General features: G+C 44.6%; 1 protein-coding gene across 2 annotated transcripts in view; it reads right to left on the bottom strand.

Annotated features, from left to right (window-relative positions):
• LOC137432867 (5-hydroxytryptamine receptor 3A-like) overlaps positions 1-15,523 on the bottom strand; it is a 102,054-nt gene extending 86,531 nt beyond the window's left edge. For both annotated transcript variants that reach the window (XM_068125131.2, XM_068125132.2), the window contains exon 1: positions 15,482-15,523. In XM_068125131.2, coding sequence (XP_067981232.2) covers positions 15,482-15,521 — 40 coding nt within the window. In that variant the 5' untranslated portion in view covers positions 15,522-15,523. The remainder of the gene's footprint in view (positions 1-15,481) is intronic.
• Positions 15,524-17,252: the final 1,729 nt, after the last annotated feature.

The following is a 17,252-nucleotide window of genomic DNA, read 5'->3' on the forward strand; positions in this document are numbered from 1 at the left end:
CACCGGCTTCGCCGGCTATTAACAAACGGGCTGACAATGAAGACGAGAAGATTTGCAGTGTTGCAGTAGCTTCAAGTTCAACATCAAGCACAGTGAGGGTGGCACTGAAGTTGGGGTTGATACAGCAACAGGTGTGTGTATCCATGTGCAGATGTGTGGACAGAGGAAATGTGGAAGAGGGAAAAGGAGACATATCCTTGGATAGACTGCAAAGATGGAAAACTTGGGTGTAAAGTGTATGCGAAAATTGCTAATTAATCACCAACGATGGTACTCGTACTAGATTATTCTAGATGATTCATTATACCACATGGTACTAAATAAAAAAGAATCATTTTCACTTCAGGTTTTAAAATACATCGTTTTGTTGGAAAATGGTGGATAGAGACTACATTGACCTGAGCTTTTCTAAGGGGATTCTTAATTGTGATATTAGGTGAGTGTGTGTTTTTGTACACACGTACAAATCATTGTACACATGTTTTTGTTTATGATGGCAAAATGTGCATAATTCATCCATCACTCATTTTAGGGGCACTCACAGCTGACACATTTTTGCAGAGCTCCGGCACCTCAATTTTTGGCACGAGTACACCACAGGTTTTCATCCCATTGATAGGTTGGATCTGGATTCGGACCTGTCGTCCTTGTCACACACCAAAATCTAATCTGCTGTGTCTTGTTACCGACCCAAATCATCCACAAAATTTTGTCCTAATCCGTTCACAATCTTTTGAGCTATCGTTTGTCGTTTGTTTGTTTGTTTGGCCCTGTTTCTCAATGGTGAAGAATCGAAAAAAAATAAAATTGTAGTATCGGCATACAGTTCTTCACCAACATCTAATCAATTCGTCCTTGTCACATGCCAAATATGTCCACCAAATTTTGTCTGAATCTGTCCACAACTTTTTGAGATACCATGCTGTTCCTCTTCCATTTGCCTACATAATACACTACTCAAAATAAGTTAGGGATATTGTGGGAGTGGGTTTATTTTTTTTTATAGGGCTTATGGTATTGAAATCAAGAATGCTGTGTTTTTTCACACTCATTAATAACCATAGAATTAGGACCAACAACTTTTTTCAACATAATGAATACACAAAATCAACCACACCGAAGAACCTGCCAATATCACTAACTTATTGTGAGTAGTGTATATGGATGACCCCAATGTTTTTTTGTTTGTTTTTTTTGTATACAGAATCGAGGCTCGTTGAAAGAGCTAACATTTATCACAAAAAAAAAAATCAAACGGACAAACAAAATATATAAAAAGAGGGAGCGGTAGACAAGATGGGGAGAGAAGGGGAAGCACACAAACACAACATTTGAGAGCAGGGACATCGGGAGATGTGTGGGAGGGAGAGGGCTTGGGGGGAGCCGGCGTGGGAAGGGGGGTGGGGGTGGGAGAAGTATAAAACACAAGGACAGCAAGGACTTCCAGGAAAGAAGTTGGTATTTCAAAAAAGTGGATTCGGGGTGAAATTAGCAGGGGTAGAAAAGATCAAGGTTTTGGATGGGGGAAGATAAGAGATGGTGGTGAACAGCTGTTTTAAAGACCTGGAGGGAGGAGTGGGATTGAAGAGAGTGAGGGAGTTTGTTCCAGAGGTGGGAGAAAAGAGGAATGAAGGAGTGACGGTGAGCAGAGGGTCTTGATTTTGGCAGTTTAACCATAAGAGGGTTGCAGGCAGATCTTGTGCGACCTGTAGGAATATTTGGGGGACAGAGCCCAGAGAGAACTGGGGAAGCAAGGCCAGAGAGGAGTCGGTAGAGGACGGAAAGACCGCCAACCTGCCTGTGGTGAGTAAGTGAAAGGCCCTCACAATCAGCTTCATCGTGGGAGATTCCAATGATTCTGAACGCTTTGGTTTCAACAGCGTGAAGATGAGGTAGGTGTGAGGCAGGAGCACCAGCCCAGAGGGGAGAGCAGTACTCCATTGAGCTGCGGATGAAAGCCTTGTATGTTGTGAGGAGGTCAGGTGCTCTTTCACGAGCCTCGATTCATTGTACAAAAAAAAAGAAAAAAAAAAGCTCAGGTGAGCCAAGGAAGGACTTCGCACGACGGAGGATGCCCAGTCGGCGACTGGCTTTGGAGGCCAGATTTGAAATGTGGTTTTCCCAGGAAAGATCATGGCAAATAGTGAGACCCAAAAGCTTGAGTGACAGAACTTCTTGGAGAGGATTATTCAGAAAGTGGATGGGAGGGTTGTCTATTCGGTCTTTTTGGAGAGACATCGTAAGAGTGTGAGATTTGTCAGGATTGAAAGACATGTTCCACTTGTTTGCCCTTTATTAATTATATGAAGAACATTAATTAATTATATGAAGAGATGAAGCTGTTATACAGAGTGTTAAAAGTTCATGACATGTAGAAAATTGAAATATAGAGCCAATATTGTACACATTGCTTTGTTTGTAAAGTGGGAAGCTGGGTGTATCATTTTTCAAGGGTGTGATAAATGCAAATGTCAAAAAGGTAAGGAAGGATTGCGTCGTTTTCTGGATTATAGCCTAACCGAGAAAATTATTCAGAAACTGTTATGTTTTTCAAAAATAAAACCATATATTGGTAAATTACACATGTTCGACAAGTGATGAGACAAATTCAGAACTTTTGTTAATTATTTAAATCACAAATTGAGGATGTTTGCAATGGCATTGCTTTACACCAAACTTGAGAATGCGGCTGCTGGCAACACTTCATGTGATGTTGGGCTCAAGACCAGTGAATAATGAAATCCAACGATGTGGCAACAGAATGAATGTCTCAAAAGGTCAGTGCGTGTAGCACTATTATAATGAACGAGTGCTGCAAGCACTTCTCATCCCCTGAAGAAACTACCAGAGAGAATCCAAAGGGAGAATGTTGCCATTCTTTGTGCAAAGCAGCTTCCAACTGTGCCAGAGTTTTCACAGGAGGGTCCATTTTCTTAAATATACACCCAAGAATGTCTCAAACATGCTCGATTGGATTTACGTCACGACTGCTTGCTGGTAGGGCAATGTTGTGATAGCATAATTTTGCAAGAAGTGGGTAACTGCATGAGAGTGGTGGAGTCTGGCATTGTCAGACATTAATGCAGGTATTGTGAAAAGTGGGTGGTTGTCAAAACTTGAAACAACAACACAATCCAGAATGTCTGTTTTGTACTCTTCGCTTGTTATGTTCAGTGACAATGTCAAGTTTACAATCATAACAGGCATCCCCACATTTTCATGGATCCACCACCAAATGCAATGGGCTCTACAGTGTTCATACGTGCAGTGGCTGTGTTAGGTTTCCGCCAAACCCGAGTTATACCATCGGTAGTGTTCAGTAGAAATCTGCTCTCATCAAACCAATCAATCTTCCTCCATGATGCAAGATTCCAGTGATGAAGTACCTGGCACCATGCCAATGGGTTGCTTTTTGTTCTTGGTTGATACAAGGCCATCTAATGGGTCTCTTGACCTTGCAACCTACAGCACGAATCCAGTCCCATGCCGCACTTGTCGATAACCTCTGAAGAAGATCATCTAATCTTCATCTATGATCTCTCCGACTATGGAAAATCCTCTCTATCTTTTTGCTGATGACTCCACTCTCTGCCGCTCCATCTCTCATCCCTCAGATCGACAGACGGCAGCAGCCTCTTCACTCTCTGCAGACTTGGATACAATTACAAGCTGCTCAAACACGAGGAACATGCCTTTCAATCCTGACAAATCTCACACTCTCACCTTGTCTCTCCGAAAAGACCATTTGGAAAACCATCCCATCTACTTTCTTAACAATCCTTTCCAAGAAGTTCTGTCACTCAAGCTTTTGGGTCTCACTATCTGCCATGATCTTTCCTGGGAAAACCACATTTCCAAGCTGGCCTCCAAAGCCAGTGCACCCTCTGCTCTGTCTGTGCTCTATCTCCCAAATATTCCTGCAGGACACACAAGATCTGCCAGCAACCCTCTTTGGTGAAACTGCAAAAATCAAGACTCTCTGCTCACCTTCACTCTTTCATTCCTCTTTTTTCTCGCCCATGGGCTGTTCCCTCCAGGTCTTCAAAACAGCTGCTCACCACCATCTCATATCTTTCCCCATCCAAAACCTTGATCTTTTCCACCCCTATTAATCCACCCCAACCCCACCTCCTTCAAATTCCCTGTTTTATTTCCTGAAATCCCGTGTAGTGTCCATCTTGTTTATACCGTGTACCCCGCCCCAGCCCTCTCTCTTCCACAGATCTCCTGATGTCCGTTCTCTACTGTTCTTGTGATCCCCTCTCTCTCCTCCTTGTGTCTCCTACTCCCTTTATTATATGTTCTATTTGTTAGCTCTTATACGAGCTTCGCTCTTATGTTAGCTCCTCCACCAATTTTATCAAAAAACAGACAAAAGAAAAACATTCCCTTAATGCGGCAACACTGCTGCTGACAAGCCACCCTGGGTCATCCAATTTGAAGCCTGTCTTTAACATTACTAGTTTATTGATATTCACAGACCAATCTGCTATCAACGGTTCAATGGAAGCCAAGTTGATGTCCAATTTCACTGGAGGATATCCAAGCATTGCTCATCCCGTTAATTTGCCATCTTTGGGCTTTACCAAGTCTTACATGGGCCATAGTAACATAATGGAAGTACACAACAATATCATTACCTTCTCCAAACCTTAACCTGGTGAAAGTGTTTTTTTAATGTTGATACTATAGTATTGTTACGTTTGTGGGGGGTTGGCAATGATTACCTTAGAGCCAGGTAGAAGTGTATAAGTAGTGTGCTCCAACTGTCTTGAAGAAGAAGAACCCCATATACATAAGTAGGAAATTTGTTTTGACCGGATGTCGTGTAAGCACGTATCTTCGTTCCCATCATGAGGGATGGGGTTATGTTACATAGTTAGGGATTATGGGTAATTAATCTCCTGTATGTAATGGCCTCTGTAATTTTTCCTTTGTTCCTTATGACAATGGAGCACACACACAAGCTAAGAAATCGCGCATTATCTATCTATAATTCCAGTAATCTCTGTGTGTCTGTCTGTGTGTTTGTATGCGACAACGATTTCTCGACAACTACCGGTCCGATATACTTGAAACTTGCCAGGTATATTGCTGGGGACCCGAGGATGTGCCTTTTCAAGGTTTGAAATTAATCGGACAATTACTTACCGAGATATGTCCAAAAAACGCTTCAACCAATCACAGAGCAGCGAACGATCGCGTTTGCCGAACGTGGCGGGCACACTCTGCCTCGGATGGCACATTTGAGAGCGTATTCATTTATTTCACGTTTGCAAACTATGTTGGCGTTAAACTATGTTTTACAACTGATAAAAACGAATTTGCGATTCATTCGCTTTCCTGCGCGTTTGTGTACGCGATGGCGATTTCTTTACCAAACTCCGGAAGCCGTTCGCTTTGGACCGAACCATTGCATGTAAATAGAGGGGGGGGATTGTCACCACTCGCAAGCCGTTCGCTTTGGACCAAACCATTTCATGTAAATAGAGGGGGGGGATATAATTTTAGATATAGATATAGTACGGGCAATGCCCTAGTAACACTAAATAAAGCCAACCAGAAACAGGATTCTGAGCACCAATGATGATACCGCCGACGGGTGGTCACCAGAGCAGGCAGTTTGAAGAGCACAAGCAGGCAGAGCAGACAGTCTCAGCCCATAAGGCCACGCCCCGAAGAGCAGGTTTTGGTCAGAACACCAAGAGCGATGAGATGGCACTAGCTGATAGGAGCGGACAATCCGCCATTGGATTGAATGCCTCGGAGTTCAAGCTCATTTGGTCATCTGTCAACCTACGGTGTTCACTACAGGGCAGACACACAACAACTGATGTCAGGAGTTTGGGATTCGAACCTCGGACACCCAGACACCCGCTGAGGGCAAAATTGCACTCAGCTTTCGGAAACAACATTTTTTAACGATTGACTTTCTCTCGTTGAGGGGGAGGTGATCGTAGTACCGGGGTGTCCAAATTTTATGGTCGATTGGTGTACAAAGCGAATCCTCACGCTTTTGGAAAATTTTTAGTATTTTCTTTTCTGAGGTAAATTATGCGCGAGGGGAAGAAAACCGCTTTGTCAGCACGTAATGGCCAACGTAAGTGGCATGGTCGAGTGAGTGGGGGATCCCGAAGAGTATGGAAGTGAGGCGGAGATAGAGGGATTAGAGGACAGGAGTGGACCTTCCCCGTCCCAAGCATTAGTACACCCTCCTCCGCCATGAGGGAGCCTGGGACAATGGGAACGGATCCGAGGGCTTTCCAGGCCATGTTTGACCAAATGATGAGGGGAACAGCAGACAAAATGGATGGACTGCAGGAGCGAATGGAAAATAATAGGAAGGGAATGGGTGAATAATTAAGGGGAGATATGAAGGAATTGAGTGGGGAATTGAAGGGAGATATGAAGGGAATGAGTGAGAAAATTAATGGTCAGAATGAGTGTAGTGAACGAATGGAAAATAAAACTGATGGGTTGAAGGGAGAACTGAATGCCCAGAGTGATAAAATGGATGGATTGAAGGGAGAATTGGAGGGGCAAATTGATGGATTGGAGGGGGAATTGAAGGAACAAATGGAGGGAATTGAAAGCAAATTTGATGAAATGGAGGAAATAACACAACAACTGGGGGAACAAATTGCTAAAAAGAAAGGGAAAATGGATAGTCAAATTACGGACAGGCTGGGTGAGTGGGTGAATTCGAGGTCAAATTAGAGACGAAATCCTGGGAGATGGAACAGGTAATGGCAGTAGAATTTGAATCAAAAAGGGAGGACTTGACATTAAAAATAGAAGAGGGCACAACCCAGGCTGTCCGAATGAGGGAAAAGTTGGAAGACAAAATTGGGGCAACAAATATACGGATTGATAAAGTAAAAAAAAAAAAAAAAAAAAAAAAATATATATATATATATATATATAGTGTTGCGGATTTGGGAAACCCTGCACTTGGTGTAATTATTGTAAATATCACCCTCTGTAAATAGTAATTCTTTGTAAGTACCTCCATCAATTGGTAATGGTCAAAGGTCGTCCCTTTAGCTAGTCCATGGCATACACGTAGCAAATCATAGGCTTCCCTCAATAGTTATTTCTTTATTCTATGTCAGTATAAGGCTCTGTTTTTCCACTAGTTCATTGCATTGCACCGAATCAAATAAGGTAGAATCCCTTTTTAATTGCCCAAGAAAATGTATTGCCAACCGCAATTGCCAACTGCATTTGCCGCCATGCCATGTGCTCCAACTCTGGGAAGAAGGGTGTACCCGCCCATCATCATCGGGAGGAGGAGTCTGCCAAGCACCAGGAACAAGGCGTGGCTTTTCCAACGCCTCATCAAGGGGCGGGATCGGTGAGCCCTCACGACCAATCAAGGCCGAGGCGAGCTCACCGCTGGGCGTTTCCAAAGGGCCGGCGGTTTGATCGCGACGCGCCTCATAAAAGGAGGTTGAGAGGGACTGCTTCAATAGAGGTGTGAAGGACGAGAGAATTGAAGGAGCCCGAATCGAGAGTCCTGTCAAGAGAGACGCGCAACCTGTAGGAGTACGAGTTCAAGGGAGACGCTGTTCCAACCAGCCTTGCCACGACAAGCTCCGACGCGCTGCTGGAGCATCCCGGCAGTGTGGACCCGAGGGTGGGGAGTCGGCGGCTGCTCGCTCCCGGCCCGGCCGTTCTGCAGTCCCACCTGAACCTTCCTCCCCTTCCAGCCATTCGTTCCTGCCTTCATTCCCCATTCGTGTAAGTCTGACTGTCGTCTGTCTGTCTGTGTTGTCTGGGGTTTAAGTAAAGCTTGTTATAAGAATTGCACTGTGTCTTCTTCTTCTTCTTCTTCTGTAAGTTATTTACGTTTCTTTCCTTCTCCCTTGGTTTCTTTGGTTTTGTACAATAATTAGTAATAAATACCTGTGTTCTTCCTCCCTTTGCCTTCTTTCCTTCACATCCGTTCATTTTAGAGGTTTCCACATTGAGTTCCTGTGGCACGATTTCGGCCAACGCATATGAATCGGGTTTAGTCTTTGTTAATGGCTCGAACCGCGGGCTGCTAAAACCGCTCGGCAAAATAACATCTTGTCCGTGGTTTCGGGCGGAGTTACCCACCTGCCTTGTGGAGGGATTGCCGGAGGTGTACGGGAATCCCTTGACCAATCGCTTCGGGCATCCCACCCCACAGGGGAGTGGGGTAGCTTCAGGATCGGAGACGGCCAGTGCAAATAGAAGGGGGATTAACCCCCACCCCCCCCCCCCCCGCTAAGGGGAGCGCCATACTCAGTTTCCGTAACAATATATATACAATCATACCACGTTTTACGCCATTTCGACCTACGTCAAATCCGACTTTACGCCACTCTTCTAGAGTAAATTTCAGTTCAGCGAATGTCATTATGTGCGAATTTACGTCACTCCTACATCATCATCTCCTTTATCTCGAAGGAGGAGAAGACCATGCCAGGCTACAAAGTCGCGAAGGAGCGGCTAACGCTAATGTTTGGGGGTAATTGCACCGGCGACTTCAAGCTGAAGCCGCTCTTGGTGTATCTTGGTGTATCATGTGTGTGAGTATGAGGATGAGCTTTAGGTGCAAATGAGGAATTGAATGAGGATCTTTGGAATGAATTTGGTGAAATGAGGCATTGGTCGAGAATGGCTGTGTGTGTGAGAATCTGGTTATCGTTGAACTTGGTGAAATGAGGCAATGGTCTGGGTTAACCGGAGAAAGTGTATGAGTGGTGTATTGAGGACATGTGTAATGGTGTTGAGTGATTGACTTGCATGTGGTGCAAGTGGATAAATGGAGAGAATACTTGGTGTGTGGGAATAAATGGTGTCTGGAGTGAGTAGTGTGGATTGAGTGGTGTGGAGTGCATGGTGCGAAGGAGTGGATGGGGGGGGGGGGGGGATGGACCCCTTCACGAATACCCGGGGAGGGTAGTTTAAAGTTAGGTAGAGGGAGTAGGTAAATTGTTTGGAAATTGACATCTGTGGTGCAGCGAGTAGCAAGTTGTTGTTGATGCATATCCTTGTAAAGAACCGATCGATGTGTGCATGTGCACATGTGCATGGATTTGCAAATGCCTGCCTATACATCGTCGTTTCTGTGTATATCGCATCGTCCAAAAATAAAGAAGCAAGCAACTTCGGCCGCTCGAGGAAAGACGGGGCATGCCTACGACTCAGAGGCAAGCGTCGATCCCCAGGGTGGCTGGGTTCACGGAACCCTGAGCTCGTTCGTTCGTCACAGACGACACGACACGACCACCGGTGAAACTGCTCGGACACGTTGGGTAAAGCACGCCGTGGTAAAGCGGGCCGCGGAGCCACTCGGCACACAAGCCAGCTCACGGTCGACACGTCCGTGCCGGTCACCCCGTTCGAGGAGAAGACCCGGCCGATAGAAAACAACGGAGGGGCTCCCGATGGGGAGCGGCAAAGATTCAGGGCGAAGCCGCAGCCTCGTCCAGTTATTTACTCTAGTTTTACGAATTACGGTGTTTGTCTTCATTTTAAAGCATTTTAAAGACATTACGCCCGGTTTACGTCAAAAACCGAGTTACGTCACGGCTTATGGAACCAATTAATGACGTAGGCCGGGGTATTACTGTATATATATATATATCAATAAATATATATATATATATACGTATATATACAGTCACGTGAAAAAGTAAGTACACGCCATGTAAAGTTTTGACTTTTTCAACATATTTCAACATACAGCTATTTGATCTTCATTTCAACAATATTAATAGATAAAGGTGATATAACATAACAAATATCATGAAACATTTACATTTTGTAGTCCATTGTATAATGTATAATTTAAATAAACATAAATGCAAATTTTGCATGTGGAAAAAGTAAGTATACCCCTACATTTATCACGACTTCAAATACCTAAAATTAGAATCAGGTGCACCAGCTCAGGTGCAAATGATTAGAACATCGTTAGAAAGGATCTTGGAGGAACCTGTCTTATTTAAACCTCAGACATTTAGTTTGGTTTGCTCTTTGTTGTTGAAGTGTGCGGCGTCACCATGCCTAGATCAAAAGAGCTCTCTGAGGCCTTCAGAAAGAAGGTTATAGATGGCTACGAGTCTGGGAAGGGATTTAAAAAGATCTCCAAACAATTTGAAATCAATCATTCGACTGTCCGGAAGATCATCTACAAGTGGAGAAGATTCCAAACAACTGCCAACTTGTTCAGGCCAGGCCGCCCCAGCAAGTTCAGCCCGAGAGCAGACCGCAAGATGCTGAAAGAAGTCTCGAAGAACCCCAGAATGTCATCACGGGAACCTACAGGTAGCTCTTGCCACTGTTGATGTCAAAGTGCACGAGTCTACCATTAGAAAGAGGCTGCACAAATTTGATCTACATGGGAGGTGTGCCAGGAGGAAATACATATCTCAATATACACATATATCAATATTAATATCAATAAATACATATATCAATAAATATACAGTATATATCAATAAATCACTTTATTATGTGGTCTCAAAAGCAACCTGTATGGAGAGATAAATCAGGTTTGAGCGAAGGCCCTGGATGTTTGAGGTCCATACAATTCAGGAAGAGGGAGGGGGAGCATCGGGTACAGGACAGGGGAGGGGAGGATTAGGGTAAGATGAGGGGTGAGAGGGGGAGGTAGGGAGAGCTGTTGATAGTGTGTCAGAGATTGCAGAAGAGCTCGGAGAAAGGGAAGGATGAGGAGGACAAAAGGTTTGATGGTGATGGGATGAGGCACAGTGCGGTGTTGTTTGAGGAGGGTGGGGGGGGGGGCAGAGCAAAGTAGAAGGTTGGAGGAGGTGGAGGTATGAGATGGAAGCGAGAGGAAGCGGGGAGGACGCCTTGAGGAGGAGGGGTGAGAGGGGAGAATTGGAGAAAGATGGTAGGGGGGGGGGGGGTCGAAGGCCCCGGATGTTGGAAGACATCAAGGAGACATTTCATTTCAAGGAGGGGAAAGGGGAGAGATTTGGAGGGGAGGGGGAGTTTCGGAGGGGAGGGGGGAGTTTAGGAGGGGAGGTGCGAGAGAGGAGAATTGAAAGGGACGGGTGAGGGGGAAGTTTAAGAGGAGAGGGGTGAGGGGGGAGTTTAGGATGGGAGGGGTGAGGGGGCAGTTTCGGAGGGTAGGGGTGAGGAGGGGAGTTTAGAAAGTGGACGATTCATGATAAACAAACATTTATTACAAACTGGGCTTATTGTGATTTTCAAGTCAGAGATCTGTTTGAAAACGATAGAGGAGGGGTGGAATGAAGGTGAGTTTAGAGAATGTAGAAAGGAAGAACTGTAAGAGATTGAATATTTTTTTGAAATGGAATGATTTGATGAGGAAATTGAAAAAAGCCTTTTAAGTAGGAAGAAAAACAGCATGTTGTAATAAACCACTGAATAGGTTTGCACTCCGTCCCTCCGTCTGTCAGTCTGTCCGTCTGTCCGTCCATCACGCAAAGAACGGTTTTCCAGACTTTTTTTCTAAACTCTTAATGCTAATGATTTCAAACTTGGTACAAAGTTTCCTCATGATAAGTTACAGATCAAGTTCGATCATTTTTGACAAAGTTATGGCACTTTGAACTTTAGTAATTTCCCCAACAGTTTTCCGGACGGCAGACTGCCGGCAGGGGACATGTATTGCAGCGCAATACTCAGAATGCTTGTTATTATAGTATTGCCTGCTAAATTTTGTGATGAATTCATTGGAATTACACACAGTAAGTACCTGGTTCTCTTTTTCTAAACTCTAAATTCCTTTCACACAAGGTGCAGATACCTCTGCTCGTACTTTGCAAAAGGGTAACACCTTAGTCTTTCAAAGTAGACAACAATTCATACATATTTGAAGAACATTGTATGAAAAAGTAGGCAATGAGAACATATCTGTTGGAATATAAAAAGTACGTAATTTTAAATTACACAAAGGCTGTATGTAATGATAAAAGGTTGAAATTCTAATGCTAATTTGTAATCATATTTCTCTAATGTAATTTAAGGCAATAAACATCCCCATTCCCCATCTGTAGCCTTTAAAATTTTTTATTTATTTATTTATTATTATTATTATTATTATTATTATTATTATATTATTATTATTATTATTATTATTATTATTATTATTATTATTATTATTATTATTATTATTATTATTATTATTATTATTATTATTATTATTATTATTATTATGCCTGGTATTGGCTTAGCGGTTAGGGTGCCGGCTTGGGATCCTAGGATCATGGGTTCGAATCCCGATCGATCACTGAATTAACGCCAGGGGGGTTGATTCAGCCTGCTCATCCTTCTGAGGTCGGCAAATTGAGTACCAGCTTGCTGGGATGAATCATCCCGGTGTGTACCCCGGTTTCGAAATAGGTACACCGTATCCCTGCGCATCGTAAGAGGCGACCAAGGCTTGGTGTCAGGAAGGGCATCCGGCCATAAAAACATTGCCTCAAACAGGGAACCATGATTGTCATGGGGCCCGCAAAGCTAACCCCCGCTCTAGCGGGGAAATGGCCTTAAAACGATCATTCATTCATTCATTATTATTATTATTATTTTTTTGAATACAAGATCGAGGCTCGTGTTGAAGCTAACATTAATGACAAAAAACAAACGGACACATAAGACGAAATAAAGGGAGCGGGAGGCAAGATGAGGAGAGAGGGGGAAGGACAAAGGTATAACATTTGGGAGCAAGGACATCGGGAGATCTGTGAGAGGTAGAGGGCTTGGGGGGAGGCGGCGTGGGAAGGGGGTTGGGGGGTAAAAAACACATGGACACTGCTAGGACTTGCAGGAAAGAAGTCGGTATTTCAGAAAAGTGAATCGGGGGTGAATTGACAGGGGTAGAAAAGATCAAGGTTTTGGATGGGGGAAGACAATAGATGGTGGTGAACACCTGTTTTAAAGACCTGGAGGGATGAGTGGGATTAAAGAGAGTGAGAGAGTTTGTTCCAGAGGCGGGAGAAAACAGGAAGGAAAGAGTGAAGGTGAGCAGAGAGTCTTGATTTTGGCAGTTTCACAAGAAGGGGGTTGCAGGCAGATCTTGTGTGACCTGTCGGAGTATTTGGGGGACAGAGCACAGACAGGGCTGGTGGTCTAGGCCAGAGAGGAGTCGGTAGAAGACAGAAAGACCACCAACCTGCCTGCGGTGAGTGAGTGAAAAGCCCTCAGAGTTAGCTTCATCGCGGGAGATTCCAATGATTCTGAAAGCTTTGGTTTCAACAGCGTGAAGCCTCGGTGTGAGGCAGGAGCACCAGCCCAGAGGGGAGAGCAGTATTCCATTGAGCTGCGGATGAAAGCCTTGTATGTGGTGAGGAGCTCAGGTGTGCCAAGGAAGGACTTCACACGACGGAGAATGCCCAGTCGGTGACTGGCTTTGGAGGCCAGCTTGGAAATGTGCTTTTCCCCAGGAAAGATCATGGCAGGTAGTGAGACCCAAGAGATTGAGTGACAGAACTTCTTGGAGAGGATTGTTGAGAAAGTAGATGGGAGGGTTGTCCAGACGGTCTTTTCGAAGAGACATAGTGAGAGTGTGAGATTTGTCAGGATTGAAAGACATGTTCCACTTGTTTGACCAGTCTTTGATATTGTCCAGGTCTGCAGAGAGTGAGGAGGCTGCAGACTGCCAATCTGAGGGATGAGGTATGGAGCGGCAGAGAGTGGAGTCATCAGCAAAGTGATAGAGAGGATTTTCCAGAGAGTCGGAGAGATCATTGATGAAGACCAGAAAAAGCACGGGGCCCAGAACACTGCCTTGGGGAACTCCATCCTGAACAGGAAGGGGAGATGAGAGAAATCCATTCAGGGCCACACGTTGACTACGACCAGAGAGGAAGTCTGCAAGCCATGTGTGGAGATTTCCATGGATACCATAGGAGGAGAGTTTGCTGAGCAGAGCGGGGTGCCAGACCGTATCCAAGGCATGTGATATGTCAAGGGAGACAGCTCTAATTTCCTGCTTGACATTGAGGACCTCCATCCATTGTTGAGACCGCAGAAGCAGCATGTCCAGAGTAGAATGACCTAGTCTGAATACAAATTGATGATCAGAGATCAAGCCATTGGAGAAGAGGAAGGATTGATCTGATGGATTGGTCTGTGATGATGGACAGAAGCAATGATGGATTGGTCTGTAGTTGCAAGGATCTGTTTTTGCACCTTTTTGTGTAAAAAGGTAATGTTGGCTAGTTTCCAAGCTGAAGGCAGATAACCTTGAGCAAAAGAGAGGGTGAAGAGAACAGAGAGAGGGTGTGAAAGAGCGGAAGAGCAGGATTTTAGTACCCGTGGGCAGATGCCGTTTGGTCCAGTTGCAGAATCAGAGTCGAGGATTGACAGAAAGTTCTCCACCTTGTCAGGAGAGAAGGACACAGAGTCCAGGAGCAGCTGTGAAAGACTGGGAAAGGTGGGTACAGAAAGAGATGGGTTTGGAACACAAGATTTTGAGGCAAACACAGAGTTGAGGCATTCAGCTTTTTCACGTGCGGAGTCAGCTGTGTAGCCGTTTGAGGTAAGGGAGGGGATGGAGGGGGAACAAACACCAGAAACAGATTTGACCAGACGCAACCAGGATTTGGAAGAGGGAGACAGGTTTGAGAGTTCACTCTTGAGAGTAGAGAGATATTGTTTTCTTGCTCCCCTGAGGGTAGACACACGCTTGTTCCGGGCTTTGTGAAAGGAATTGAGATTGCCTTCCATTGGATTTGCTTTCTAGGAGGCGAAGGGAAGTTGTTTCAAGGAAACTGCGTCACCACAAGATTCCGTGTATCATGGACGGGAGGAAGGGTAAGACAACTGAAGACGGGGTGGGATAAATCTGTGCACGAGAGAGCAGTTTACTTTGGAAGAATTCCCAGGATGAATTGATGTCAGAGGCAGTCGAGATGGGAGACCAGTCCAGATGATTGATGGCTGCTTGAAGACTGTGCCAGTTGGCCTGAGTGAAATGCCAGACTAGTCGATGTTGAGGAGGCTCTCTGAGAATGGCCAGATAGATGTCCATTTTAACAAGCATATTGTCAGATGAACCGATTGGAGCAGAAGAAGAGCAGCAGATATTTGCAGGGAAGTTTATCATAACCAAGTTTAGAAGAGAAGATGCTCCGTTGACTGATATAAATACTCCGTATATAATAAATCCGTGTACTGATATTAAGCCTTTCACAATCAATCAAATAAACAGACTGTTCTCTCTCAATTAATCTAGAAATTCTACATTTGAAGATGTTTTTGTCTTTCTGATTACACTCAAAGGTTGAAACTTCCCCAATATCAAAACTATCAAAATATTGATGTTTCACTTCCAATTAGCGACTGATGTCTTTGCTTCTCTGCCGCCTTCCCTTCCTCCCCATTCAACATTAATCAATCTCCACAAATATAAGTCTAGTGTGCTTGGAACTCCACCAAAAGAAGGGAAAATAATTATCGATATACGAAACTATAAACAAACAAAATCACAAAAGTTTCAACAAGAACAACATACCTGAAAGCAGAACCCAGAATACATTCTTCCACGTTTCCATGGTTTCTGCAGAGAACAATGAATTTATTTCGTTAACTGGAAACTTTCTTCCTTATCCCTCAAAATTACTGTTTTAATGTGAATGCACGATCCAATATTACCTGATGGCCTAATGTTGGTTGCAGGCTGCAGGTAAAACAGCAGGTAGACCCAAGGCCGATGTCCAGCCCTGGGTCGGAAAGAACGATTGTTGTGAGCCCGGGCGGGTTGTGGTATACCTCGATCAGAGGTGCACGTGCAGTGTGTTGAATATGTTTGATTTCAGGGTGGAAGTGACTGACATTCGCTGAAAGGAGACGCTTGGTGCTTGTGTTGCGGACGATGTTTTTGAGTGCTTGTGACAACGGCAGCTGTAATTAGAGACCAAAAGGCGTTGCAAAACCGCAGAACCTCTGCTAACGGGTGGCATTTACACAACCAAAGCTTTGTTGGTGGTTCCGTAGACCTGGCTGGTAACAACGACAGTTCCAGCCTGGTCATCTGATGATTCATCCAAATATAAATTATATAGCCTGCATGATAATTTTACTCTCTTGTCTCGTTATAGTCATAAGTTTTAATTAATAATATTCTAACAACTCTTGTGCTCAGTATATAAACATTGATCCCACCACTTGCAATGTGAAGCAAGAGATGCAAGTTTGGCTGATCATGTGATTCATTATGATTAGCATCGTTTCGTGTGCAGCCCGTGGCTGCGGGTTTGCATCATTGCTCGGAGCACAGTTGATTGTGTACCTGATTGTGTACCTGCCTTGAGGCTAAAGGAACAATGAGTAATTTGTTCAGGGTGCTGCAATAACTCGCTTATTGTTGCGAAGGACAGCGTGCCCACCTAATAGTACGAGCACTTTTAGTGAGGGCGCAGACATTGATCTTTGCCGCTGTGCATGTGAAACACTGGTCAGGGTGACAGTTTTATATATCTGGGTTGGGAGTCTAAACCCAGGCAAGATAGCTCAGAGGAGTGTATACATAACCCGAGACTATCCTGCCAGCTCAATGATGTGATGCCGGAGTGGTATTGGTTTGTTTGCTTTTTCCTTGTAAACTGCAGTAGCCAACAAATCTTGTGCACAGGATGTGAAGAAAAACTGTGCAAAGGATGTTGCTGTCTCCAGTGGTGGCTTATGAATTCACATTAGCAGGTCATAGGAAAACGCTTCAACTAATTTGTTCAAACTTTCTTGGCCGGGTAGTTTGGTCATTGTGTGTGAGATGCCATTTGTAGTGTTGTATGTCCTCTGACATTTGCTATTTATGATGTTGGGCAGGGAAGGCAACATTCATTTATTACCTGCGCCACCAAAGGTGGATGAAGGTTATGTTTTCACTCCTGTCTGTCTGTCTGTTTGTCCGTTTGTTACTTGCTTGAAAAGATTCCGGCAAGTATGTTGATCGGTTGGTTTGTCTATTTGTCTGTCTGTCTGTTTGTGCGCAGCACTACGTCTACATCGTTGCACATAGAATCGCCAAACATTACACACATATTTGTCTTGCCCTGGAATAGACTGTGTCCAATTTTTAACTCTCTCGGCCCAAGGCCTCCACTATGACGTTGTGGTGGACACGAAAGCTCACTGGCGTGAGGGCATCATTCCGCGCACCAAGTGGGCGGCGGCCACGCCCGAGGGGTAGGCGTGGCCGCGGGATATACACTGGGCACGCAGCCCGGAGCGCTCCAGTGCTACAGTTGAGCTCTTATAATAAAGACTCTTGAACTTACCGCGTT

This window comes from Myxine glutinosa, chromosome 8, assembly GCF_964187855.1.
Source record: "Myxine glutinosa chromosome 8, kmMyxGlut1.1, whole genome shotgun sequence".
Classification (NCBI taxonomy): domain Eukaryota; kingdom Metazoa; phylum Chordata; class Myxini; order Myxiniformes; family Myxinidae; genus Myxine; species Myxine glutinosa.